At 38.7% G+C, this 24,574-nt stretch overlaps 3 protein-coding genes and 1 long non-coding RNA gene across 4 annotated transcripts; 2 read left to right on the forward strand and 2 right to left on the reverse strand.

The window, feature by feature from the left end:
• Nucleotides 1-2,232: 2,232 nt before the first annotated feature.
• LOC131922227 (keratin-associated protein 15-1) lies at nucleotides 2,233-2,685 on the reverse strand. The gene has a single exon (XM_059276996.1). The coding sequence runs from the start codon at nucleotides 2,683-2,685 to the stop codon at nucleotides 2,233-2,235; it is 453 nt and encodes a 150-aa protein (XP_059132979.1).
• A 2,992-nt stretch (nucleotides 2,686-5,677) lies between these two features.
• LOC131922159 (keratin-associated protein 14-like) lies at nucleotides 5,678-6,190 on the forward strand. Its single transcript, XM_059276859.1, has one exon. It carries the CDS (start codon nucleotides 5,684-5,686, stop codon nucleotides 6,188-6,190), a length of 507 nt encoding a protein of 168 aa, XP_059132842.1. The 5' UTR covers nucleotides 5,678-5,683.
• Nucleotides 6,191-8,494: 2,304 nt separating this feature from the next.
• LOC131922683 (uncharacterized) lies at nucleotides 8,495-20,920 on the forward strand. The gene is made up of 3 exons (XR_009382357.1): nucleotides 8,495-8,607; nucleotides 10,093-10,290; nucleotides 20,208-20,920. It is a non-coding gene; the product is annotated as an uncharacterized LOC131922683 (long non-coding RNA).
• Nucleotides 10,675-11,196, reverse strand: LOC131922682 (keratin-associated protein 13-1-like). Its single transcript, XM_059277525.1, has one exon. It carries the CDS (start codon nucleotides 11,194-11,196, stop codon nucleotides 10,675-10,677), a length of 522 nt encoding a protein of 173 aa, XP_059133508.1.
• Nucleotides 20,921-24,574: the final 3,654 nt, after the last annotated feature.

Raw genomic sequence — 24,574 nt, forward strand, 5'->3', positions numbered from 1 at the left:
ATATAAACTGTTGCCTCATTAAAGAATTTCTTACATGGGTCTTTATGCTATGGTCATCCATATGTTAGTCAATATGAATTTTCTGAAGCACTAGTGAAATTTTTCTTGTGTTTAACCTTGGTGTCTTCCATCCCAACAAGGGAAAGGAACAACCAAGTAGTGTGGCCACTGGTCCTCTAAAGCATTGTGTTGATTTGTCATTATGTCTCCACTCATTCTCCTCTTAGGTTAAACTATTTTATAAGTGAGGAGGCCTACATTTGTGGACAACAAGGTACCAGAAAAAGATTTAAAGTTAGACACAATAAAGCGCCCCTAAGAATTGGGGATGGTAGCACCTCACCACAGGCCAGAAGAGAAGGAAAGGACATATTTTCAAATGTGGCTGTACAAGTGCTAATTAATATTAGGTAGGGTTTAGCTATTAAGATGAAATAAAAATATTTCTTAGAATCTTAGTTTGAGAATAGACCTTTCCATTGTATTACTGAGGGTTTCATAGAACTCAGAGCCTCACACCAAAAACATAGTTTAGAGGTGTGAGAAAAACAAAATGAAACAGTCTCCTGGCTTTAACCTATTAAAAGCATTCTGCCTAATACTAATTAAAGCAAAGATAACTATCCAATAATTCTCAGTCCTCCCTCCTATCCAGTTACATAGTTGGAATTTCATGTACTGAGTCCTATATATGGTTTGACATATGGATTAATTTTTATCAAACAAATTCTGCTTAAAGTAACTCATGGAAAATCATATATCATTTCATCTATTAGTGATTTTTTCTTACTTTATTTAAAAACAGAACAAACACTTACCATGAATACTATGAAATAGTAATCTTCATATTTCCTACGTTAGGTAGTATTATTGATCGACAGGTCCATCAGTTAGTGTATGTATCTACCACTTGTTTTCTCTTCCCAGTGAATCAATTCTCAGTAGCAACAGGACAAACCTGTTTTTTGTTAGCTCTAGATCTCCTTAGACAGCTAACTTGCCAAGAAAATTTTGGAGGGTTTATTTTTCTTCTCTAAAAATCTAGGTGTGGTGCTACATGTTCATAATCTCAACTACCCAGGAGGCGAAGGCAAGAGAATTTCAAGTTTGATGCTAGTGTGGGCAATTTTTCAAGACCTTATTCAAAGTAAAATTACTTTAAAACTCAGGAGTATCTTACTTATATGCCAACGGCTTGCATGTGCAACAAACTGGGTTCATCTCTAGTACCCTTTCTCCCCGACAAAAGGGATCTTTGAGCTAACCATCTTTCCCTCTCTCTGTCCTTCTGAGGCTCAGACATACCTTCCAGATATCTTGCCATTTCCCTCACTGGGACTTTCCAATGATGTTTCCTTTCCTGCCTAATCCCCTGTGCCAGCTGCTCTTCAATGGACTCCAAGTGGTGTGACACATCAGTAAGATCCTTTTGATTTAAATGAAGTAATTAACTAACTAAATAAATAAATAAATAACGCTTTCTGCTTTTAATGAGGAGTTACAGGACATCCTGTGCCTCTTTGTGAAGCCCTTCTTAGTGTTTCTTTGGAACACTATTGACTTGTTACACGATGTTAAGCTAGAATTGCACTTCTTGAAAGGAGAGAATCCACACCTTCTTCATCACAATACGAACTCAATAATTGTTTTCCATTTAATGCCCCACTGAAAACAAGACGTCTGAAGTAATTACATGAACAAATGGACTCATGGGGGAATATAAATCTTTCGAGATATGAAAGATGGCATGAGATAGGACACACATATGAATTTCCTTCTAATACTTCTGCTTTTCTATCAGACAAAATGTAAGACAGAGGAAAAAAATCTGAAAACAGTTGAAGTATCAGATGCATTGAATAAATATGTCATTTCTAAAACAAGAACAAAAACAAACTGGAATGCCAAAATTCATGCTAGAGATGTAAGTTTATTTAAAATGAACTTGAGTGGAGGAATCTTAAGGAAATAATGGGAGAAGAAATTTAGAGGGATGGATGGTAAAAGAAAAGATCCAAGCGTTTACATATTAATTAAAATACCAGCTCTCTCTTGTGGTAGAGTTGAAAGGTCAAAGGTTAAAGTTACTCTGTCCTCAGAAAATCATTTGCTTCCAGGTAGATTATGATGCTGAATCCTAGAGAGACAAATGCTCATTGATGAATCCTAGGTGTTGGAGGAGGCGTTTGAATTCCATAAGGTGCAGAAACCATCATGAGACAACTGGGATGTTCAGAAACCAGACCCGCAAAAGCGAGAGCTAAAGCCTGGCTGGTAATAGGATGACTGGATACTCTTGGAAGAAAAGTAACCTGGGCGGTAGAAGCTGGACCCACAGCCCTGAGAGTGAATGCCAGAGCTCCCATACCCGAAAGATCCAAAACCCGAATTGCCGTATCCAAAAGATCCAGTAAAGCCTCCATGGCAGGGCCTGGAAAAGTACTGCTTGGGCCGGAAGCAGGATGCCTGGAAGGATCTGGTCCCGAAGCACGGTGTGTGACACTCCAGGGGTTCATCGAAGGTCTCCTGCTGTCCATTGTAGAAAGAGGAGCCTAGCTGGAAGTTCTTCGGAGAATAGACAGCATTGCTGCTGGGGTAGAAGGAGTTGTAGCTGGAGATCGGCTGCCTCAGGAAACCTCCAAAGGACTGGGAGGAGAAGTTTCCAGAGTTGCAAACGTAAGACATGTTGTCAGGAGTTCTGGTTTCAGTGGAGCTGCAGTGACGAATCTGCGAGTGAGTGTGAATACCACCATCTAACACGGGTCCTTATATACCAGAGAGATGGGTGTAGTCGTCTGTGTCGATTTTAATGAGAGTGCCTAATTAGGCTCCAGTAAAAATGAAATACTTTAACCTTCAAAGGACTTTTTATGAATGTGTACTTCTAAATGAAGGAATTTCATTCGTTTTCAAAGCAATTATTCATGAAGCAAAAATGCAGTTTCTCAATATCTACAGTAAGTCGAATGAAAGCCAACATAATTGAGTCTTTAAGGTAGATAGATGCTTTATTTAATTCCTGCCTTCAAGATATGATCCAATGGATGATGCAGCAATATCCTGCAGGGTTCAGCCCTCTACCAAAGTTTGTATTCTAGAAATAGAATTATGATGCTCCAAGTTTAGATACTTGATTGAAGACAAAACAAAAGAAATCAACATTTTATATTTCTTCCTCCAAATGTTGTGGACATTATGAAGAGAACAATACAATACTAATCCACAGAAGGAAAAAATTGAAGCTCAACATTGTTCACGATACACTTTGTCAACCTGTGTTTGTGTACATGATTATATAAGGTTGAGAGGACCAACGTTTACATGAGTACTTAGAACATTAATTATATTATAAAAGGTTTCTCACAGAATCAGAATCCCTCTGTTGTCTTGCCTTTCCATTCTTTTCTTTTGTTTTCTTCTTCCCTCTTTTCTGTTCGTTCCCTCTGAGTAACATATTCAGAGCCTCATGTAAGCTCTACCACACTGGGGTATGCTGTCAGCCCTTTCATTTTTATTTTTTGAATTAGAAACCAATGTCCCCACAACTTCACTGCTTTGTGGTAGAAGTCATTCATAAACTTAACAAGCTTGATTATCAAAATACCCTTATCTTCCTAAACTACACCTCTCCCCTCTTGGTGTCACTGACAACAAAGCAGCAAGGCATAAACATTTCATGGCCATACTAGTTTTTATTTCAGATGGTGGGTTTTTTTTCCTACATAAAGTTTAAAAAAAAATTAAGAAATGTGGAAAGTATCTGTTGCATGCAAATGTCACAGAACGATCAAGGATTTGAAGAATTCATGGTTATACAAATGACCCACATATATTGAAATGTGGGTAGGGAAGGTTATCAAAAGAGAAGAGAATGTGAATTGGAGAAGAGATGATTTGGGGGTTGTTAATTGAGTATCTATCAATTAACTTATATATTCCTCCTAGAAAACTAAGTCTTGGGATTTTTCTGTATTTTTCCGTTTGGCACAACATAGATAGCTGTACAGGAAATGGCCTAAATAACCTTGTGGAAATGGAAAAACTTTGTATATCATCCGTTCTTGGCATAAATTATTTTCTACATTGAAAATGAGCTGAGACTAATTTTATGAAGAATTATGATTACTTGGTCTAATCTTGAAGGATGAATCCAAAATGAGCTGTTATTGTAGGTAAAGAAACTTCTATCCTGGAGTTCTGGGAATACTGAATCAGGTTCCTATAACTAGAATTCTGATCTGATTTAAAAAAAAAAAAGCTGGAAACATTTGCTAAAATCTCCCACAAATTCTAGACTTTTCTGAGTCTGAACATTTTAAGTTAATAAAGCAAAGAAGAAAAGAAGAAATAAAGAAAGCAAATAATGCTCTCTCATCCAAAAAAAAAATCGCTATTGTTCAGAACTAGATGGAAATGTTGTTCTATAATACGAAACAAATCAAACATCACCTAAGGCTCACCAATAGCCCTCTACACTTTCTCCTCCTCCAGCTCCAGGCATCAGTCTTCATTAGACTCTTGCACTGAGGTGGAACACAAGCCATGGAAATCGAGGAAATATGACCCTCACTTTGGACATGTTGCGATACTTGTCAAAAGCACCTGAAAACAATTTAAGTCAAAGTGATATATGCTGCCTTCGGGGCAGAGGAAGCCTCTCCTGGCAATGGCTGCTTTGGCCTGACACCTCAAGGCAATTGCTTTATAAGCTTTCTTTAGAATGAGGACATTTACCAGGTTATGGAAACTGTTTTCAGTGGGAAATAATGACCCTCATTAGAGATAGAGATACATTGAACATCATTACCTCAAGATTTTTTTCCTTTTAATGCATTTTATCGTCTTAAGTGAATAACCTTTAGCATTCAAACCAGCACAAAGCACGAAGTGTTTAGCTCACAGCACAGTTAACCACTCCCACCCCAAGCCCATACCCACTCACTGATACGCACACACACACACACACACACACACACACACACACACACACACACACAAGTTATACTGGCATTTAATATCTGGATTCCATTCTTAGGCAGATGCATGAGAAATAAGGATTTCTCCCTATCACAGCAAAGCCGTTTAAACTGAGGTCCAGTTGTTTTTTTTTTTTTTTGTTTTTTTTGTTTTTTTTTTTTGTTTAAGTCCTCATACATCTTGCATATCAGTGTTTGGATGATACTATTCATCACGGAAGCTTGCCATTTTGAGGCAGCAATCAGTGTGTGTTTTTGTTTAAAAGAAGTGACTATGAGTGGATCAGCGAATAACTTTGCTAGCCAGATGGCAACAATTTTTGGACAGATTGTGCAACGGGTATCAATTATTTTTAATTAAGCTGGCTTCCCTCAGCCCAGACAGTCTACCTCTAAAGCAGTTTTCTGAGTGATGTGCAGGGTGACCTTTTGCTGATGGAAGATGAATAATAGCTTTGAAGACTGAACACTATTACCTGAATTCCAGGGCCGCAGACATCACTGCTCTATCCAGTTTGAAACCACACGAAAAGTAAATATGCATGACTATGACGGTATTTTCCATTCAATTAAAGCCGGAGGTAACTTGTGTTCATGTGCTATGGGGATGACGCACCCAAGGACAGGGATATATAAATGCTGTATGTCCAAGCAGGGTCATTCAAACTCTGAACACCCTCCTCCGCAAAGACTTCTCTCCTCTCAACATGTCCTACAACAGCTGCTCTGGAAACTTCTCCTCCCAGTCCTTTGGGGGCCACCTGCAACATCAGATCTCTTCTTGTGGTTCCTCCTACCCCAACAATGTCTTCTACAGCACTGACCTCCAAACTCCCATCACCCACCAGTTGGGCTCCTCTCTCCACAGTGGGTGTCAGGAAACCTTCTGTGAGCCCACCAGCTGCCACACATCCTATGTGGTCTCCAGACCCTGCCAGAGGCCTTGCTACCACCAGAGGGTTCCAGTGTCCTACAGACCCTGCCAGTCACCTTTCTCAGGATCTCTGGGCTTCGGTTCCAGAGGCTTCCAGTCTTTTGGTTGTGGCTACCCAACCCTGGGCTTTGGATCCCGTGGTTTCCAGTCAGTGGGATGTGGTACTCGCACTTTTTCATCCCTAAATTGTGGGTCCAGCTTTTACCGCCCAACCTGCTTCTCTTCTAAAAGCTGCCAGTCTGTTTCTTACCAGCCAACCTGTGGGAATGGCTTCTTCTGATCTTCTACTGGGGAAACGAGAAATGTAAAAGGTGCCTCCTACCTACTGGGTTAAGAGCCACACTGTCTTTTGATCTCTTATGTTAGTCTAGGAATTTGACTTCTACTCACACTTACGAGTCCCTGTAATTGGAACATGTATTTCATTGGAGATGCTAAATGGTTTTCTTATCGATGCATAGACTCGCAAAAGTCAAACATAATTCTTTCTTCATGTATCTCTTAGCAATTTCTCAAACTGCCAATGCCTTTACGTTTATGAAGGGGAAGGATGTAAGTTTAAATAAAAATATGCAACTGGACATCTATGTATCTTGTGAGGACCATTATTACTTTCATCTTCTTGTCTTCAAAACTATTTCAAAATATCTCCCTAAGCTTTGCTGTATCTTGCACTTGCCATTTTAATTTTAAAAAGTAAATTCATCCTTTTATATTCATAGAATTTTTTCAACTTTTCTGTTTTCTCTATCTGTTAATAGTTTCACACAGTGAAAGGAAGAAAACACATTATTAGGATGGAAGACTGATTTTTCTGCTACATAGGGAATTAGAAACCAATATTTTGTATAAAATAATTATAATATGGAGGGAATATTAGGTAGACTATGCCATATAAATTTGGAAGAGAGATTATTCTTATAAGCTACATTTTAAAATATATGCAAAATTGCAGGCAGGTAAGAAGTTACATGATCATGAGTTAGGTGGAAATGGGGTCCAGTGCCCCCACCTTGACTGCCAGATTGAAATCTGTAAATGAAATCTATAACACATGCAAGAGTTGCTAATAAATATGGCTAACATTGCTCAGATATTAATTATATATTTTGGTGATGTCTCAGTTTGGCTTTATGTTTCTGGGGTTTGATGAGAAACCTTTAAAAAATATTAAAAACCCATGCAAATATTCTTTTATTTCAGGATTTGATCCGGTGTAGAAGTGGAATGTCGTATTTGAATAGTGGACTATGTCACTCAGGCTTAATCAGTTAATTCCAGGAATCATTATCAAAGGTGGAGATGATTTAGCCCCCAGGCTCAACATATGCTGGTTTTATTTCAGCTTTGTCTCAGCACCCAGTTTCGGTGGTGGCGCATGCCTTTAATCCCAGCACTCGGGAGGCAGAGCCAGGAGGATCTCTGTGAGTTCGAGGCCAGCCTGGACTACCAAGTGAGTCCCAGGAAAGGCGCAAAGCTACACAGAGAAATCCTGTCTCGAAAAAACAAAAACAAAAACAAAAACAAAACAAAAAAAGACAATTGTTAATTGTCTCATGATTTTCCTTTTACCGATAACCAATAGTAACTTCTTCATCATGCATAAGGCCTGGTCTAGGGAGCTATTAGTCTACTTTTGCCATGGATTCATCTGGTGGGGTTCAAGATGGACGTAAAGCTAACTAATTTTTGTTAAATTTAGGACAAGTCTCCCATTTTTTTTTGTTTGTTTTTTGTTTTTTTTGAGACAGGGTTTCTCTGTGTAGCTTTGAGCCTTTCCTGGGACTCACTTGGTAGCCCAGGCTGGCCTCGAACTCACAGAGATCCGCTTGGCTCTGCCTCCCGAGTGCTGGGATTAAAGGCGTGCGCCACCACCGCCCGGCAAGTCTCCCATTTTTAAAACATTCTCCTAACAAAAGAGAATATTTTCCATTCAAAGACAGAATGCAGAAGGATCGCAATGAGAGACATTATTGTTATTATAATATACAGGACAAGGTACATAGCTAAAAAGATGACCTACGTGGAGATGGGTCTCTCCTTTCCCTTTCCTCTGTTTGAGTGTCGTGGGCAGGTCCGCAGCCAGCATGATGCAGTAATACCCACTATCCACCAGTAGGTGGAGGTAGTGAGAAAGTTAGGTGTACATGAAGTATGGGCATGAATTTATGCCGCATCTGAACACATAAAAAATAATCTAAATCCTCTAGCTACTGTGAGCATGCCTCATATCCTTAAATACACAACTACTTATTTTATTATTTGGAACAGCATCTAGAACTTATACTTTGCAAAGTAATTCTTTTCAAAAGCTATTAGTTAAAAATCATGTAATTTTTAATGTAAAGAGTTGTATTTATATGACCAGGAAGAGTTTATTGAGAGCATAAAACTTGTATAATAAGCAGATGACAACCTCATGAGGGTAGGTGCCATCACTGATTGCATGGAAAGTTAAACATGTAATTTTATTGAAGACACATACTGTATGTGTCAACAGAGTTAGAATAATGGGTCCGGAGAGATGTTGTAGTGGCTAACAGAAGGTGCTACTCCTGCACATTCTAGTTCAGTTTCCACCACCCACATCTGAAGACTCATAGCTGCCTATAGATCCAGCTCCAGGGTCAGTGGACCCCTCTGACTATGTGAGCACCTACACTCACCTGCACATACCTATAACCAGAGCCTTTTTAGGTGGGTGATAAATACTTATTTATAATTATGTAAATATATTTATATATTCAATCATATAAAATTTAAAATAAAATAAATATTTTAAAAGATAGAATAAAAATTAAATAAGAAGGCAGATTTAAATAGAATGCACAAAACCTGTACAAGACCAAGCCAGAAGAAATCAAGGCATGGAGAAGAGGGATAGACACGTAGTCTCACTCCAGGCATGGAATGACTGGCAATTGTTGGCTTCTGGACAAAGAAGGGTCAGTTTATTTATTTATTTATTTATTTATTTATTTATTTATTTATTTATATTTTTAAGAATGTAGTCCCTGGTAAGGTGATCATACCTCAGTGCTAAGAACAAAGATTTGGGAAGCACAATTTGCTCTTGAGTATTTTTTTAAGGATACAGTTGGGTGGATAGGGAAGGAGGTTGAATTTTGGAAAAGTTGGGGGATGAATATGATAAAAGAAAACATTAGAGGAAACTCACTCTGAAGGAACTAATTAAAAGATGATGATCGCTTAGTATTAGGAGGCAAAAATCTGTGTTTATGTATGAACTTTGTACATGACTTTTTATTTGTTTTAAATCATTTCCCCTAACCTTAAAGTATTATTTTATACTTAAACAAATAAACAAAAACCTTAAAGCAAAGCAGAAAGCAGGACAATCCACCAGTAGAGGACACTATCACTAAGGGTGAGAGAGAGGGACTGGGGAGGGAAGGAGGGAGGGAGGGAGGGAGGGAGGGAGGGAGAGAGAAAGAGAGAGAGAGAGAGAGAGAGAGAGAGAGAGAGAGAGAGAGAGAGAGAGAGAGAGAGAACACAAAAAGTTCTCTTGAAACTCTGTTCCTAATTAAACTCATATTTATTTTAACTCTTTTTGTGCATTGTCTATATGGGACTAATGAATTAGGTTCAACAGATTAAATATATGATACAATTCACACAGCAGCAGTAATACCAAATAATGCCTGATTATCCTATGAGTTGTATTCTTGAAAACAAATGAACAAGTTCCAGAAAGAACAAGGAACTGGCATTCCTTTATAAATTCAAGTTATCCTGGGGCTTGCTCTAAAACTCTAGCAAACTTCAAACTCTTTAAGAATTTCCCCATCAGCCGGGTGGTGGTGGCGCACGCCTTTAATCCCAGCACTCGGGAGGCAGAGCCAGGCGGATCTCTGTGAGTTTGAGGCCAGCCTGGACTACCAAGTGAGTTCCAGGAAAGGTGCAAAGCTACACAGAGAAACCCTGTCTCGAAAAACAAAACAAAACAAAAACAAACAAAAAAAAAAAAGAATCTCCCCATCTTGTCTAAAGAGGTTAACAATCTTGCTCTGATGTGTAAATGTTATGATAAAATCCTATGTCTCATATTACCTTCTTCCATATAGCATGCTGTCACAGATGATGCTAGACAGGCTGCTGGCACACAGATTGTGTGAGGTTCACACCCATTCTATAAACCCCTTTCTCTAATGTTTCCTTTAGGATATACAACACACACATATATGTGGGTATCTCAAAGGTCCCATTAAGGTAACAGAAGGACTCCAATGCCGTGATGAGAATCCCAGAAACTCCAGAATGCCAACTAATGAAAGGCGCAAGCCAATGAAGAAATGCCCTTCCCTTTGGGACTGATCCTGGGGTGGACAACTCTGAAAGTCTATCCAAATGTTCTTGAAGGTAAGGAACACAACTAAATGTAGAAATGTATGTTTGCAAACAAAATTAAACAACTATATTGACATGCAATGAACTCCCCAAATGCTTGAATGCAAACCTATGAGCAAATTAATATTGAAGGATACAATACACTGAGGTGTCAAATTGCATAAATGTATTAGATGAAAATTTTAATTTTCAATAGTTCTTGAGTGAAAACCAAACAGTACATATATCATTTTTCCAAAGCAAGGAGAGAAAGGAATAATTTGAATTTGCCCACAAATTACAGAATCTCCTAGAAATTGAGAAAGAGAGAAGCTATTAATGGGAGCATTAACAGACAGCAAGAGTGGGGAAGCAAGAAAACAATGGCTTCAGAGCATAGGCATATTGTATAGAGACTCAACAGTATAATCCATGGAGGATGTTATCATAGGTTGGTTTATAACAAGGTTGATAGGTACTAGCAGGCAGGTGGGTTGAATAGCAGAATCTGGACCCATAGCTCTGGGAAGGGAAGCCAGAGACTACATAATACAAATATTCGAAGCCACTGGGTGTACAACCCACTATGTAGTATCTGCTAGATCCACAGTCTAGGGAATGGAAGCTGCTTGGCTCAAAGCCCAGAGACCCAGCATATGCCTCCTGGCAGGGACTGCAAGGTACGGAGCTTCTGGAGTAGTAACAGGCTGTCTGGCAGGGGCTGGACACCACACAGGACCTCTGGCAGCTGATGGGCTTGATGCAGGTCTCCTGACATCCACCGTTCAGAGATGATTCCATCTGGCAGGTGCTGGGAGAGCAGTTGGTAGTGCTGTAGATCAGGTTGCTAGGGTAGGAAGAGCCACAGGAGGAACCTGAAGAGTGCAGGCAGTGCCTAGAGGAGGTAGAAAAATTTCCAGAGCAGCATTTACAGGTCATGTTGAATAGAGATGTGAGCTTAGCTGGATGTAACTGAGAGGATTCTGAGTTTGATTCCCACCTGTGCAGAGCTGGGTTTATATATTCTCAGCAACAGGTGTGGTACCCAACAGGATCATGCTTGTCCTGGGAGTGTTCTGTCCCTTACAAATGTGCACTGACAAATTTCTCTATAATTGCAGTTACATTTGAATACTTTTTCTGCACAGTATATTTATGGCTGTTGTAATTTCATTGTAACAAAGGATGTAGAGCTACTTCTATGTCAGAAATGCCATGATTATTTTACACTAAAAATTATTTCGTCATGTCCAGGAAAATCTTTTTCCTCTTGACGTACTACTTGTGTGTTTTGTCATTGGATGTTATGAGGAAAACGTTTTTCTTTACAAGGTATGGAATGAAAGTAACTTTTATTTTGTTAATGACTTGGAAACATCACTTCTGGCTTAATGTGGAACCCACTGAAGATTAACCCTATCATCATCACCCCTTCTCATTTTTTCCTATTATTCTCTGTTATTTATTCAACATTACCCAACAAAAGTAATAAAGGGGAAAACTGGATGACGTTGAACCTAGGAAGAGAGAGAGGAAGAGGATCAGATGACTGGTGCTGTGGCAGCCGCGGACAAAGCTGAGATCGCCCAGCAAGTGCCGGTTTTAGACTCTTTGAATGGAATTAATCTTGTAAATGCCCAAAACATTCGATGAGGAAATAAATTTTAGATCTAGCACATCTGACTTGTTGCTTGATGTACCACTGGTGTGACTGTGGAGATTTCACTTCATTCTGGTGTGACCACTGTGACGGTGGAGGTTTCACTTCTACCACCCTAAGACATAAACTGTGGACTGTGGACCTTTCTGCTGTGGTTCCTACAGAGACCTTGTTTTTCATGGACTGCTGCCAAGCAGTGACCCAGCCCAGGAAAGAAAGGGATTCTCAGGAGACTCCAACTGCCAGCTTTAACATATGGTACTCCAGTGACCTTAAGCAACAACCTGAGCTTGTATAGGTTTTAGGGAAACTATCTCCTACTACTAAGCCCTCTTAAGGAAGAATAAAGGGAAGGGGAAATTTGTAAATATGAATGTATTAAATATTGCTCCAACTGTTTGACTGTAAAAAATTTTGTTTATGGATGTTAGAGATTTCAGATGGGTGCTAATCTTGGGCATATTTAATATGGCTGACAAAACTATTTCAGTTGGTTACTTATTAAAAAAATTGTGAATTTTATTTTGGAGACTGTGCATCCTGTATCAAAGTAATGTCTGCTAAGCAAATCTTTAGCCCCTAAAGATTTTTGTAGAAGGAAGAATGGAATAAGAATACACACAGCATGAGAGATGTTCACTTGATATCAGTAGAAAAAAGATATTCATATGCCAATTTGATATACAATTTTGTTTGTTTTAAATCATTTTAACTCGTGTCAATACTATGTTTTAGATATATATGCAAGATATATAGCAACATTATATGCTAGTAGACAACATGATATTCCTTTAGGAAAAGAAAGTATCTATAATGGTGAAATAATATCAGTTTTATAACAAATTTTCCAAATTTTATATGTAATTAAACCTATCAATTTGTTATACTTTTACAAATACACATGCACACATGTATTTCAATATGCATAAAATATGCATAGACACATGCACATATTTGATAATATAAAACAAGGTAGCTCAGGAATTTCATTTAAGTCATAAGGCCCTCTTCATTCAGTAGGGTTTCTGCTGTATATCGCCAGATGAAGGAAGACTAAGGCATCTCAATAGACCTTATGCCATGCACATCCTCTAGAATCTCAAAAGGTCTCATTCAAAGACCTACCCAGTCATGGACCACATGTGGCTTCTTGAATAACAGCACTCTAAAATTCAAAACAGAGAGACTAACAAAAAGATAAAAAACAGAAAGGAAGGAAGAAAGAAGGAAAGAGTGTGAGTACACTCACACTCAGTGCTGGGGTTTTGTCTGGCTTGAAACTGTGTCTGTCTGTGTTTGCTATCACAGCCTCTGTGAGTTCATTTGCGTATCAGTCCTGCAGTTACTGGAAGACACTGTTTCCTTGGAGTCATTCACCTCCTCTGCCTCTTAGAATCTTTCTGTCTCCTCTTCCACATAGATCCCTGAGCCCTGAGGGGAGGAGACTGGTGAAAACACCCACTTAGGATGAGTGCTCCAAACTCTCTCACTTTCTGCACATCGTTCAGTTGTGTATCTCCATGTTAGTTTCTATCTACTACAAGTAGAAGTTTCTCTAATGAGGGCTGAGTGATGTTCTCCTTTATAGCTATGGCAATATGGCTTTAGGAGTGATTTTATTGCTACGTTCCCTTAGAAGATTAACAGCAATAGGTTTTATCCTAGGCTATGACCTATCTGTTCTCAGGTTATGGCCACTTCAGTGCTGTCCAGGATGAATACCACCTCATGGAGTGGACCATAAATTCAATCAAAAAGTGAGTGGCCAATCCTATGACATTTGTGCCATGATTACACTCAATTTGAGTTCTTATTCTCATTCTTAGGACCAAAACAAAGTGTTACAAAGCTTTATTTTTATTATTTGAATAATAATAAAAGATATAAATCATGATTAGGGATAATATTATGTCAAATATAATAAAGTCAAAAACTTATGAAGAAAATTTTGGTGATTGTTTTGAATATGCCAGTCAGAGATTTTTAAACAAATTACCTCATTGTACCAAAGTGGAGTCGTAAAATGTTTAAAAAAGTATATGTAACCTAACTTCCAATAGAAATTTTTCCTTACTTTGTCAATCATTGCATTTATCTCTGTCTCTTATATCACTTTTTAAAAATGTTATGTGTGTGTGTATTATGTCTGTGTGTATCTTTGGGACATTTGCATACCTGGTGCACTTGGAGGCCAGAAGGGAGTGTTGAATTCCCTGGAACTAGAGTTACAGATACTTACCAGCCACCATGTGAGTGTTGGAATTAAACCCACATACTTTTGAAGAGCAGCCAGTGTTCTTAACCACACACACGGCATGATTATTTTTGAGTCTTTGTTTCTTTGATTTTAATTTACAATTATAATTGTTTTGTAATCAAAACCTATGCATGTAAGCAGAGGACTCGGAGAAACAGCAAAGATCCTTGAGACCTATGGGGAGTAAAATTGGCTGCTTAGGGCCAGTGGGGAAAATTCTGAGTTAAGATTGGCCATTGGCTTTCCCCTCCTTTTATCCTCTCTAGGCTCAGTCACTCTGTAGAGCTGTCTCAACCGTCCTAATGCTGGGACCTTTTAATAGTTCCTCCTGTTGTGGTGACTCCCAGCCATAAAATTATTTTGTTGCTACTTCATAACTGTAATTTTGCTACTGTAATGAATTATAACATAAATATTTGATATGCAGGATAACTGATATGTGACTTCGAAAGGTCATAACCCACAGGTTGAGAATTACTGCTCTAGAGAGAGTGTATCTACATCATTCTAAGCAAAACACATACAAATTATGTCAAGAGTAAAGGGGGAAGATTCTTCTAGAAATTACAGAATAAACATTAGTGTAAATCAGTCATGACATTCCTGTCATAGGAGTAACTTATAATATTTGCTATAACAAAAATTACAACAGCCACAAATACACTGTGCAGGAACCTGCTCAAATTCAATTAAATTAACAGATTACTACTCAGTTTCATAACTAAAAAGTTGAAAGCAGAAACATGCCAAGGGTAACACTGTTGGATACCACACCTGTTGCTGAGATTATATAGATGCATCTCCCCATGAGGTAACATTAAATTCAGAACCTTTTCAGTTATATCCAGCAGAGTTCATATCCCGATCGACATGTCTAACAAAAGCTGTTTTGGAGTATTCACTACACACTCCATTAGGTGCTATCTACTCTCCTTGGAGTCCTTGTGTGTCTCTTGCTAGCCCAGCAGCTTGTCTATAGCATTACCAACTATTCTCTCAGTACCTATCAACTCAGCTCCTCTCTAATGACTATTAGATGACCTGTAGTGAGCCAAGAAGCTTCCCAAGGTCTTATGCACTGTCTATCCCTGTCATGTGTCCTGCTCTTACTATGGAACTTTATGATTTACAGCCCCTGTGAGATAACTTAGTTGATTTTTGAGCTTTGGTTCAAGAAGGTGCCGTTCCAGATCCTATGGATCTAGAAGCTGCTACTCAGTGGGCTGTGAATCTGGTGATTTCAGATCTCTGAATGATGGAATTCCTGGCTCCCTTTCCATTAGCTATATGTCCAATGGTACCTATCCTATTTGGCTTTTTGTACTAACATCCTTGTTACAGTCCACCCTTATGAATGGCCTCTATGGCATTAATTACTAGGCATTTATATTCTTACAGTATTGAAGTCAAAGTCTCCATGCCCTCAAATAGTGTTTCCATGATTACCCCTCCTGCTATCTGTTTCTTTTTCATCCTCAGTTTCTGGCAGATTCTGAGATGAGTGAGTAACCAAACTATGCCTTAATTTCTGTTCTGTGGATATATATCTATGCTATTGGTTTTTAATTCAAGACCAACTTAAGAAATACCATTGAATAATTTGGTTCATTTTGACACCGAAAATATACTTCTCCCATTATTAATATTTTGCTCATAGCTTTTGCATTTATGGATTTGAAAGATTAATTACATAGAGGTATGATTGTTCAAGTGGATTGAGAAATATATGTACATTGCATTGGGGGTATATTCCTTATTCAGAGTAGCCAATTACTAGAAGACTTTCATTCGTATCTGTAGACATTGCTCAAAGGCAGTGAGTATTGTTCAGATTGGAGGACATTAATTTCTGTTCATCCTGAGAAAATAAGTAATTAGCACATAAATAAGCAATGAAATAAACAAGAATAAAATACTATAGAATTTTCAAGACGCTGCTTATACACAGGAAAAGTTAATATATTATCTAAATGTAGGTATTCTAAATTATCTAAATGTAGATATTCTAGATTATCTAAATGTAGCCAAGGGAAAATTCACCATAAATTCTCTAGATAGGTCATGATTTTATGGGGGAACACTATAGTTAGGAGGTTATAGGAACATCCTAATGCTTCTCCTAGGCTCAACATCCGTGAGCCTGAAAGCAGTGTTTCTTAGAAACTTTGACAATATTTCATTACTTAATCTTAGTCTCAAATGCAGGGGGAGTGACTTGGACCTATTTCAACTGAATGCACCAGGCTTTGTTGACTCCCCATGGAGGCCTTACCTTTTTGGAGGAAAGGATGGGAGTTGGCGGGGGTGGGGTGGGGTTAGGAAGGCTGGAGGGAGCAGGAGAAGAGATGAGAGGGGAATCTGTGGTTGGTATGCAAAATGAATAAAAAATTTCTTAGTAAAGAAAAAAAGGGAAAAAAATTAAGTCAGAGACTTGGGAATAAATTATTTGTCCTATGATCTTGGAAAGCAGGTGCTACTGTGCAAATGAATAAAAACAAAGTATAAAGAAACATCTTAGAGTCATTTTTACAAGGCACAAATGGGATGCAATATTCTAGAGATTTTCAGACACGTTTTGGAGAGACTCTTGGAACTGTCCACTCTGGGATCTGATGATACCAAGAGAAAAACATGTCTTCATCAGCTCTGTTTCTCACTGGTTAAAATTGTGCAATTTCCTGCATTCTTATAACTGGGTAATGGAGGAAGAACAGGTGGGACCATTTGTTTTCCTAGTATGACCTTTGTGATACCTAAGTGCATAGCCAAAGAAGTATTGCGAAAACTCTAGAGAAAATATTGTTCATAAAATGTTTGGAAACCTACAATGCTATGTGCCGTGTCATCTTTGGGAGCCTGCTACATGGAATAAAGTATTATAAGACAGAGAACTTTCATTTAGCTTCCAGACATATGAAAGAACAAAAGATTATTGACAGTTTCAGACTGAAGAAAAAGAGGACTCAAAACAGGTTTGACGTTTGCCTGAGTTTGTGCACCGAAGCCTAGTAAAATCTGAATTCTTGAAGGTGTCTCCATTCTTTGTCCTTTTCTGAATTATTTTCTTCCTAAAATATACAGTTATTAGTGTAATCAAGGAGCCTTTTGTATTCTTGCGATAATGGAAATGGATTAATATGAATAGATGGGATCAATTGTATCTCATTATCCTCATGGAGAGGAGAGAGGAGCCACAATAAAACATAAAAGGAAAAAGAAAAGTTTATGTGTAGGTAAAGAGCTTTAGGGGAGTTAAAGTAATTTGTTTCTTTACTCCAGTGATGGTTCCTTTGAAGGACAGAAGCTTTTTATTTAGTTTTAGGAGGTCCTATTAGTAAATTGGTGGTCCTAATGCCTGCACTACTGGTGCTCTATCAAGATAGTCCTAAGCTCTAAACTGAAACCTAGTTCCTAATTTCTCCTCTAACAGATTCAAGGGATCAGGTCTTATGTTAAAATCTTTGATTCATTTAGAGTTGAGTTTTTGAGAAGGATGAAAAGTAAGGATCTAGTTTTATTCTGCTACCTGCAGCTTTCTAATTTGATCAGTATCATTCTTTTGAAGATGCTATCTTTTCTCCAATGTATATTTTTGACCTCTTTGTCAAAAATAAGATGGCTATGGGATAGTGGGCTTATATCTAGGTCTTCAACTGTATGTCAGTTTTTAAGGCCAGGACCATACTGCTACTATTCCTGTAGCACTGTAGTATAACTTGGAATGCAGGATCTGATACATCTATCAATATTTTATTCAAGGTTATTTGATCTTTTCCAAGTCTTTTGTGTTTGCATATAAATTTTAGGATTTTTTTCTGTTCTGTTTTTTTCTTCTTGAGTTACTTTACTCAGTGTTGTAAAGTCTTTATTACACAAAACTTTCATATTTTATCTTAGTTTTATTCTTAGGAATTTTTTTAATAAAAAATTGCAAATAGGATCATTGTCAGGACTTCTTTTTTCTTTCTTTTTTTTTGGTATCTTCAAACACTGATGAATTGGTAATGAAAATGTGGTACACTTATACAGTGGAATATTGTTAAGAAAAATGAAATTACAAAATTTGTAGATGAGTGGATGGAGCTAGAAATGATAATTCTGAGCAAGGTAATCCAAAGCCTGAAAGACAAACACTGCATGTTCTCTTTCGTACATGGATGTTGGCTTTGAATCTTTAGACGTGTAACTTGGAATACTTAAATAAGTTAGGGAAACAGTAAAGGCCCATCAGGGAGGCTTCTAAGAGAGAGGCAATGGAATGCAGGTGTTAATCAAGTCAAATGGGGAATATTGGAGCAAGAAGTATTAAGAGGGTGAGGGGTAGGAAGACAAAGAAGAGGGGTATATGGGAATAGTTAACTAAAGCCGAAGATTTTTGAAAAGCCAAATAGAAACTAACTACTATAGAGGTTTATACATACACACACACACACACACACACACACACACACACACACACACACTTACATATAGCAGGGGTGCAATGCCCCTGTTAGACAACATAGGCTATCAAATATAAAGCTCACTGCCAGGCATGTGCTTCCTCTTTCAGAGCTGTTGGAGAATGGGCTCCCTGGAGCCCCAAACATTAAAGGTTGATTGCCATTGTTCTTACTTACCCTCAAGAACTTGATGATGGGGCTACATTGCTAAAGACTCCCCTAGTGAGTCAAAGAACATGGAAAAGTCATGTTACTGACATGGAAGCTTAATCTTTACTGGCTTGTTTTCAAAGTTCTGAAAATTGGTATCCATGCTCCTCACCAACTATACGTTTTATTTTCAAAATGGCATGAACAAGATTTGGTATATTTAGTCTTCATACATGTTTTTCCTTTTCTAGATTCTTCCACAAGAGAGGGCTCAGGAAAAAGATAAAAGGCCCGAGCACCTATGCAGACTCAAGGTGTCTGCATAGTAGCTGAAGGGGAAAACTAGTTTAAATTTGGCTGTCAAAGTCTCCTAGAAACCCTTTCATATTCCCCAGGCTGAATTGTTGCCTCACAGCAGTCCCTGAAAAGCAAGGTTTCTGCATAAACCTTAGCAGAAAGACCTGTGGTCAGCTAAATCTCTGAGGATTAAGGTGCTAGAAGTGGAATTCCCATGCTGAACACAGGAGAATCCAGTGCTACCTTAAACAACACATCAGCGGCACTGGATTGAACACTCATTTCCACCTCTCAACTAACAGCCATTTACCAGCTTAACTCCATTAGAATGGTCCAAAAGTTAGCACTTGTGAGGCTCCCTCAGTTTCCCCCTTGCTAACACAGTTTTCCTCCCTCTACTCAGGTTCACTGTTACTCAGTTTTTCCTTTCTCTTCTTTCCTTTGCTTGGGTTTTTTTTTTTTTTTTTTTTTTTTTTGTGTGTGTGTGTGTGTGTGTGTGTGTGTGTGTGTGTGTGTGTGGCCTTTTTTTAAAAAACTGGAGAAATAAAAGCAAACAATGCTGAGTAACAAACATGGCATAAGTTTGAAAAATTTAAAAAGGATGGTGACAATGGGGTTAATCTTCAATAGGTTCCATATCACGTCCGACATGATGCTACCAATTCCTTAATAAAGAGATGACAAGTTACTCTTACTTCACACCACATGAAGAAAAATATTTCCTCATAAAATCCTGTGACAAAACATACAATAAGTATGTCAAGAGGAAAAAGAGAGATTTTCCTGGACATGATGAAATGATCTTTAGTGTTCAACAATCATGGCATTTATGACACAGTAGTAGTTGACTGCCTATTGCTGTAACAATGAAATTACAACAGCAATAAATAGACCTTGAGGGAAACTATTCCAAAGCAGCTGCAATTACAGAGAAATGTGTGAGTAGCTCATTTGTAAAGGACAGAACAGAAATAGGACAAGGATGACCCTGTTGGGTACCACACCTGTTGCTGAGAGTACATAAACCCAGCTCTCCACAGGGTGACATTCAAACTCAGTCCTCTCAGTTACATCCAGCTGAGCTCACATCTCCTCTCAACATGGCCTGTAACTGCTGCTCTGCAAACTTCTCTACCTCCTGTAGGTGCTGCCTGCCCTCCTCAGGTTCATCCTCTGGCTCTTCTTGCACCAGCAACCTGGCTTACAGTACCACCAGCTGCTCTCCCAGCACCTGCCAGCTACACAGTGCCTGTCAGGAGACCTGCCTTGAGCCCACCAGCTCCCAGAGTTCCTGTGTGGTGTCCAGTCCCTGCCAGAAGCCCTGCTACTACCCCAGGAGCTCCACACCTTTCAGTCCCTGCCAGGGGACATATGCTGGGTCTCTGAGTTGTGGGTTCAGCAACTTCCATTCTCTGGGCTATGGATCCAGAAGCTGCTTCTCAGGGGACTGTGGATCCAGAGGCCTACAATCTCTGAATTATGAAGTACCTATTTTCCCTTCCTTAAGTAATATGTTCACTTTCTGCTACCCAACTTACTTGCTTTTCAATACCTACCAACCTTCATTTTGCATTCCAACATGTGGACCACATCTCTCTGGAATCAGCTGTTAACTGTGTACATTCTACAATATTGAAATCAATGTCTCTGCATCCTGTACCCATTGTTTCCATGTTCATCACTTATAGCTATCCTTTCTTTCTTCTAATAGGAACTTCTCAACTTCTGGTAGAACCTGGGATGAGTAATCATGGTTATGCCTTACCCACAGTAATATTGACATATATGTGCTCTATTTGGTTGTTATCCAACAGTATATGACAATGAAAATTTATTAAATAAACTTGTATAATCTGACACCTCAGTATATTGCTCACATTATTATTGTTTTTACTATTAATTATGTTTGCTTTTACAGGTGTATGACATTACATTACATATTATGATTCTGTGATTAGATCTTAGGAACAAATAAATACCTTGGTATTTTTTTGTAATCCTTGTTTGGAGTAGTTATTTCTAGAAAGACTGCCATTTATGTCTGCACACTAGGCACATTGGCAGTGAGAATTGCGTGAGATTTAAGAAATACATTTCTGCTGACTAACGAAACAAAGTAATTAAGGTGAGGTCTATATAGAGAAAAGAATTGCCTAAAGCTTGTATTTAAATGTAAGTTTTCAGCCAAGGTAAAAGTGAGCCTTAAATAACTCTCAGGACAGACACTCACTGTTTCATATGACTGCTGCTTTCCATGCCCCCACTGTTGGGGAATATCTCTGTATCTTAACTCCACATGTGTATAAGGACAATCACAATGATCCAGATTCAGGCTGTGCTGGCAATCCCTTGGTGCTACTCCAGGTGCAATGTCAATCAACCTGAGTGACATAGCTAAGAAATATTGAACAGCTTTTATTCATTAGTCTTAGTTAAACTTTAAAAGAATGTACATCAACATCTTGGGTACAGTGTGTTTAGTATCATAGGTTCTATGCTATTTTAAGGGAAAGAAAACATTAAATGGGAAAAAAATGTGTAGTAAGAAAGGGAATGTTCTATAAGAGAATAAATGGCTTGCAAAATTCCAGGGACTTTCAGGAACATTTAGAATGATTTCCAGAAATGTCCACCGTAGTATCTGATTCCCAGGTAAAAACATTTCTTCGTCTCTCTTTCATTGGTAAAATCATATAATTTTCTGGCTTCTCATAGCTATGTGAGGAAAGATTGACAGTGGGTCCTTCTATCAGCCTAGGGTGACGTTTAAGATACCAATGTACAAAGCCAGAAATATATTCCTTAGATCGCAGGAAATACGTCGCTTAAAGAAGGAGCTTGAATCCGTCTTAAGTACTGTGTGTGCTATAGCCCTGCCTGGGATCACGCATGGCAGAATGCTCTAAGGAATGAGGCAATAAGAGACTAAGAATGTTCATTTAACCTTTAGACACAAGACAGACAGACTAAGATTATTAACTTTTTTTTAAGACAAGAGGGAGGACTCAAAAAGGATTTGAATCTTGCTAAAGTTTGCATATCAGTGCCCAGTAGAATATGAATTTATAAAGCAATGTCAACTGTTAGTTCTTTCCTGAACATCTTTATTTAAAAAAAATTACAACTCTAAATGTTATCAAGGAGTCTTTTATATTTCTATTATATAACCACTTCACACAGTTAGATTTAATCTGTTGTATTTATCTCATTACTCTCACATAAAGAACCCATAATAAGAATAAAAATAAAATTAAAGATTTGGAGAAAGATCTATATGTGACTTAAACTAATTTGTTTCAAACAACATTTTCTTAGCTATTATCTATTATTATATGAAATGACTGAATGACAAGAAGACAGTTGAAGACATCTTAGCAAGAAATTCCTAGTAAATTTCAGCAGTGTTATGAAATGTCTTCTTCCCCAGGCCCATCCACTCTTCAGAGAGGGTAAGGCCTCCCATGGGGAGTCAACTAAGTCTGGCATATCAAGTTGAGGCAGGACCAAGTCCCTCCCCCCGTATCGAGGCTGAACAAGGTATCCCACCATAGGGAATGGGCTCCAAAAAGCCAGTTCATGCACTAGGGATGGATAAAATTTGGTCCCACTGCCAGTGGCCTCACATACTGCCCAAGCCACACAACTGTCACCCACATTCAGAAGGTCTAGTTCAGTCCCACGCAGGTTCTCCAGAGTCAGTGAGCTCCAACTTGCTCGGGTCAGCTGTCTCTTTGGGTTTCCCCATCGTGATCTTGACTCCTTTGCTCATAGAATCCCTCCTCCCTCTCTTTGGACTCCGGGAGCTCCACCCAGTCCTTAGCTGTGGATCTCTGCATTTGCTTCCATCAGTTACTGGATGAAGGTTCTATGACGACAATTAGGGTAGTCATCGATCTGATTTACAGGGGAAGGCCAGTTCAGGGACCCTCTCCACTATTGCTTAGAGTCTTAGCTGGGGTCATCCTTGTGGTTGCCTGGGAATTTCCCTAGCACCAGATTTGTCCCTAACCCCATAATGTCTCCCTTTATCAAGATATCTCTTTCCTCTCTTTCCCTCTCTGTCCCTCCCCCAACTCTACCATCCAGTTCCGTCATGTTCTCCTGTCACCTCCCCTCTTCACCAGCTTCCTGCCTCCCCAGATTCCAATTTACTCAGGAGATCTTATCTATTTCCCCTTCCTAGGAGGATCCATGCATGTCTCTCTTAGGGTCCTCCTTATTACCTAGCTTCTCTGGGGTTGATGCCCCTCAACCAAAGAATAGATAAAGAAAATGTGGTACATTTACACAGTGGAGCATTACTCGGCTGTTAAAAAAACAACAACAAAAAACAACAACAACAACAATAAAAAAACAGTGGAACAGGGATGGAGTGGAAGAGCAATGAAAAAGATATCATGATAGAGGGAGACATCATGGAGATAAGGAGAAATAGTGCTGGGAAGTTCCCAGGAATCCACAAGGATGACCCCACCTTAGACTACTAGCAATAGCGGAGAGGGTGCCTGAACTAGACTATCGGTAATCAGATTAGTGAATACTCTGTCAATATAGAGCCTTCATCCAGTAACTGATGGAAGCAGATGCAGAGATCCACAGCAAGTACCAGGCCTAGCTCAGGAAGTCCAGTCAAAGAGAGAGAAGAGGGATTCTATGAGCAAGGAGCATCAAGATTGTAATGGGGAAACTGGGGAAACGTACAGAAACAACCAAACCAAACTAGTAGAAACTCATGAACTGTGGACCAATAGCTGTGGAGCCTCCATGGGACTGGCCTAGGCCTCCTGCCTAGGTGAGACAGTTGTGTAGCTTGGTCTGTTTGAGGGGCCTCTGACAGTGGGAATAAGATCTATCCCTGGTGTGTGAACTGGCTTTTTGGAGCCCACTGCCAATGGTGGGACACCTTACACAGCCTTGGTGAAGGGGAAGGGCTTAGACCTTCCTCAACTGAGTGTATGAGGCTCTGCTGACTCCCCATGGGAGGCCTTGCCTTGGAGGAGGTGGGAATGGGGATGGGGTGGAGGGAGAGGCTGGGGGCGGGAGGAAGAAGGGGAGGGGATCTGTGGTTGGTATGTAAAATGTATAGAAAATTTCTTAATAATAAAAAATAAAATAAATTCAAAAAAACCCACCAATGACATTGTGAAATTTGCAGGCAAATGGATAGAGCTAGAAAAAACTATCCTGAGTGAAGTCACCCAGACACAAAAAGACAAACACCATATGTAGTATGTACTCACTTCTAAGTGGATATTAGATGTAAAGCAAAGGATAACCAGGCTACAATTCATTTAAATTATTATTATTGTCTTTATCACTCATATTTATTCATCAGTATAATCAATATCATGTGTTCTTTTCAACAAAATTGAACATGAAGAAAAAAATAAATGTACAAAGTCTGAATATATATTTTTGATTATTATTTTGATTATATTACTGTATTATATTGTTTTGATATTTTGATTATATTATTATAATAGATGTACAAGTCAATTTCATTTCCAACCC

This window comes from Peromyscus eremicus, chromosome 12 (genome assembly GCF_949786415.1).
Source record: "Peromyscus eremicus chromosome 12, PerEre_H2_v1, whole genome shotgun sequence".
Classification (NCBI taxonomy): domain Eukaryota; kingdom Metazoa; phylum Chordata; class Mammalia; order Rodentia; family Cricetidae; genus Peromyscus; species Peromyscus eremicus.

Bases quoted from the DNA above. Each gene is read 5' to 3' on its own strand.
- LOC131922227 (XM_059276996.1), bottom strand. From the start codon at position 2,685: ATGTCTTACGTTTGCAACTCTGGAAACTTCTCCTCCCAGTCCTTTGGA.
- LOC131922159 (XM_059276859.1), top strand. From the start codon at position 5,684: ATGTCCTACAACAGCTGCTCTGGAAACTTCTCCTCCCAGTCCTTTGGG.
- LOC131922682 (XM_059277525.1), bottom strand. From the start codon at position 11,196: ATGACCTGTAAATGCTGCTCTGGAAATTTTTCTACCTCCTCTAGGCAC.